The sequence below is a fragment of the Hordeum vulgare genome, chromosome 3H (assembly GCF_904849725.1).
Source record: "Hordeum vulgare subsp. vulgare chromosome 3H, MorexV3_pseudomolecules_assembly, whole genome shotgun sequence".
NCBI classification, from domain to species: Eukaryota; Viridiplantae; Streptophyta; class Magnoliopsida; order Poales; family Poaceae; genus Hordeum; species Hordeum vulgare.
Genome location: NC_058520.1, coordinates 391,846,098 through 391,849,920, shown reverse-complemented (window position 1 = coordinate 391,849,920; position 3,823 = coordinate 391,846,098). Strand labels below are relative to the sequence as shown.

Below are 3,823 nucleotides of genomic sequence, written 5' to 3'. Positions count from 1 at the left end.
CACATTGTATATTTTGGTATACATTTTTTTATTATAGATCAGAAACATTTTCTATGCACATTAAAATAAATAATTGCATGATCCATATTTTTCAAAAAATAAATAAAAGTTAGATTATTTTTTCATACATACTGTACTTTCTTATGTAATATATTATTTTCTATTCAAGTTTGGGATTTCTTTAATGCATGATTATTAATTTTTCATAGTTTGCATACACAGGATTTTTGTAATTAAAATATTCAAACTATATATCGAAATAAAGTGAAAAGATAAAAACAAAGCAAAGAAAAACAGTGCTGGGGGCATGCCATCAGGCAGCCACCCGCCGGCAAAAAATACACAAAAGTGGGATGGAAAACAGGGAGAGTGAGGGATCAAACCTTGGTCTTTAAGGTGAAGACATAAGCTCCCAACCAGTTGGACCAACGCACACAAATGATTAGTTCAGGAACCTGTTCTTATTGAATCAAATGTAACGACAGAGTTCAAAAGATAGAAAAAATTGAATCGTTTTTTTCACTTACCGATGGCATAGGTGGGTAATTCCAGCGAACTTTAGGGGCAAATTTAAGGACGGACGACCAGAAACAGTATTTACTTTATTATTATTAGATTAGATTAGATAGAGATTAGGTATAGAATAGATATAGATTTTTATTGGTCATTTTAGTGCCAATATTTTGCGTGTGGTTCGGAAACAGTTTTGGTAAGCCTTAGTCGACTGAGACATAATAATGCTATTTTTCTTTGATCTTGAATAGAAATTCATATAATATTTTTAGTTTATTTTACTACTCCGTATATTACTTCACCAAAACTTGGTTAAGTCAAAAAAACATTCATAGTGGCACGTGTGGATTGTGAAACGGCTGGTAGAGTTCGATAGAGATTGTCTATCGCCGTCCTCGTCCGCGCACCTCACCTCGGCCACGTCGCCCTGTCCCTGATCCACGCCCCTGGCCTCGTCGTGAGGACCCACCAATTCCCTCGTCAGGCACCGCCCATCTTGCAGCACCCACAACGCCACGACGAGACGACGGAGCCGGGGCCCGACGCGGGCGCCTAGGCCCTACGTGTAGTTTCTGCTTGATGTACCCGCCATCTTCCCCGCCCCCCGCCTTTCTGCCTCTCAGCAGCTTGGCGGCCGTCTCGACAGCGGCATCGGCATCGTCGGTCATAAGCAGCCTCTCGGCGACCTCCGCCGGTGCCACATCCACCTCCCGCAGCAGCGCCTCGATCTCCGGGAAGAGAGGGTGGTCTTGGATGCCGTGGTAGTTGGCCGCGAGCTCCCTGAAGGCGACGAAGCCGCAGTAGCCCATGTGGACGTGCATGTCCATCCGGCCAGGCCGGAGCAGCGCCGGGTCTAGCCGGTCCTTGTGGTTGGTGGTGAAGATGAGGATCCGCTCATGGCCGCTGCTGGACCAAAGGCCGTCCACCATGTTGAGCAGCCCGGACAGAGTGACCTGGCAAGGCAACGCACACCTTAGATGGTGTACTAACTGACAATCGATTACAAGCTACAGTAGCATCTGATCAATTAAGGAATCGAACAGTCTTTGCCACTTGACAGCTTTAGGCCGTCCTTGAAAAAACATAGGATTTGAATAGCATGTACACTTAAATCATACAGATTTAGCATACAGTGTTTGATGTTATTGAAAAACAAAGGAATTGGAAAAAAAGATCGGACTGGATGCCAGATTTCCAATGAAATGTAGTATCACTTGGTTCCATAGAAAAAAAATCCTATATGATTCAATCTTGTGAATTAAACGGCAAACATAGAAAAAATATTATGGATTCTAATTGAAATTCCTTTGAATCAAAGGAGCCTTTATAATTTGGAAACCACAAGAAATGAAGTGGTAACTGCTCTTGTTGGATAAACAACAGTAGCACGGCAACGACTATAGAGTTGTTGCCTATACAGTGACCCAGATCAGTGACTTGCTGGTACTTGAAGCAAACCAAATCAGTGCTGTCGTTTTCTTGTTTAGTGAGGGTGCGATACAGTGCCCAGAGCTTCGTCTGATTGTTTCGATGTTGGAGTACAGACTACAGAGTAGTACTGGCAAGAATTGTTTCTAGAAAATGAAAATAGTACAAGAATAGTCAAAGGAGTAGAGCAATTTGCTCGTCGTCCATTGCAACTTTCAACATGACTAGGATTTGTCTATTGCAAGTTTGCAACTTGCAACATGAGTTGGATTAGTACTAAAGCAACTTGCAACATGAGTTGGATTAGTACTAAAACTAACCTTGTGATTCTTGGAAGCAGGGATGCCCCCGTCGGAGCTTCCCTTGGCTTCCCTCCGTGGCGCCGTCGCCACGGCGCAATCGACATCTTCCACCAACAATATGGACCTGTTCTTCATCCGAATCAGCAGTTTCCTCAGCTCGGTGTTGGACCTGACGCCGCCGACGTCGAGGTCATACACGTCGAAATGGAGGTTGTTGGAGATCGCGGCGACCAAGCTGGACTTGCCGGTGCCGGGCGGGCCGTGGATCAGGTAGCCCCTCTTCCACGCCCTTCCCGTCTGCCGGTAGTACTCCTTCCGGGTCAAGAACCTGTCCAGGTCGTCCACCACGGCCTGCCGCAGCGCGGCGTCCATGGCCACCGTCGCGAACGTCGAGGCGTTGCGGAGCCTCACGGTCCGCCACTTGCCCCACTCGTTGCTGTAGAGCTTGGTCTGCCTCTGCTCCTGGGACATGGCCTCCACGCGGGCCATGACGGCCGGCAGGTAGGAGCCGAGCACCATGTCCTTGTGCTCCGCGTCGAAGCTGAGCTTGAACACCTCGCGCGCGTCCTCCGTGGTCCGCCGCCTGCCGCCGCCTCCGTCGTGCTTCCTGCTTAGGCGCCACGTGACCTTTGCCCCGTCGAACACATCGACGACCGCCGTGCCGGGGCGCATGGCGAGCAGGACGTGGTCCGCACCGGCCCCGCGCGGCAGGCTAGCCTTCATCAGCGGCACGGACGGTGCCGCGGCGAGGAGCGTGGAAACGTACGCCTTGGCCGCCATGAACACGCGGTTGTACAGGGCGCCGTCGAACTCCTCGATGAGCACGGCGTGGCGCCGGGAGGAGGCTGGTGGCAGGAGGAGCAGCGCGCCGAGGGCCGTGCCTGGGAGGACGTCGGCGAGCACCCGGCGCAGCAGCATGGCCGCGCCCAGCACGGAAGTTGCCGTCGTGACGGCGCTCTTGTACCGTTCCAGCACTCTGCTGTTCGGGGATGTCATGGCCACGGCGGGTTCCAACTTCCAACTGACGCTGTAGCAGTGGGGGTTTGCTTAAGGTTTGGATCTTCTAGTCAGGTGCTTAAGTTGGTTTCTGTGGAGGAACTAAGGAGAGCATTTAATCGGAGTCGTAAAAAATGCAAGGTCGGTTCGAATGGGGACTGATGATTGATCATTCGCTGTGATCGGTGCTTGCGACTTCACAAAGAAAGATTAGTGGGTCTTGAATCTGGAAAGCTTTTAGTTCCAAACATGTGGACAACCGGGTTTGGGTAGGTACGACGTGGAGAACACGGATGCAACCCCTTAACCTGGTGACTGGTTTCTTCGAAACTTCCGAGCGACCGCCCCCGCACCAAGGACGTCAAAAGCGAACATTATAATGAAAGCACTATAGCAAACATGTGTGTGCGTTATAATAAAAAAATCACATACTCCTAACATAATCTCTACCACTCTCCCTAAAAATAGGGAAAATGTTTAGACCCGGCGTGTCGAACAAAGCGTTGCGCCGCATGCGTGTTGCGCGTACGATCGCTTCGTTCCAACACTTCTGATTCCCCGCACGGATTTCTATAGTGGTCACA

The 3,823-nt window shown here is 49.5% G+C and overlaps 1 protein-coding gene across 1 annotated transcript; it reads right to left on the bottom strand.

Annotated features, from left to right (window-relative positions):
• Positions 1 to 778: 778 nt before the first annotated feature.
• LOC123440021 (AAA-ATPase At3g50940-like) lies at positions 779 to 3,582 on the bottom strand. Its single transcript, XM_045116613.1, has 2 exons — positions 2,262 to 3,582; positions 779 to 1,466 (listed from the first exon to the last, which is right to left on the bottom strand). The coding sequence occupies exons 1-2, from the start codon at positions 3,237 to 3,239 to the stop codon at positions 897 to 899; spliced, it is 1,548 nt and encodes a 515-aa protein (XP_044972548.1). The 5' UTR covers positions 3,240 to 3,582; the 3' UTR covers positions 779 to 896.
• Between the last annotated feature and the right edge of the window lie 241 nt (positions 3,583 to 3,823).

Excerpts from the sequence above, each read along its gene's own strand:
- LOC123440021 (XM_045116613.1), bottom strand. The coding sequence starts at position 3,239 with ATGACATCCCCGAACAGCAGAGTGCTGGAACGGTACAAGAGCGCCGTC. Across the intron at positions 1,467-2,261 it reads CTGCTTCCAAGAATCACAAG|GTCACTCTGTCCGGGCTGCT; the intron begins GTTAGTTTTAGT and ends TTGCCTTGCCAG.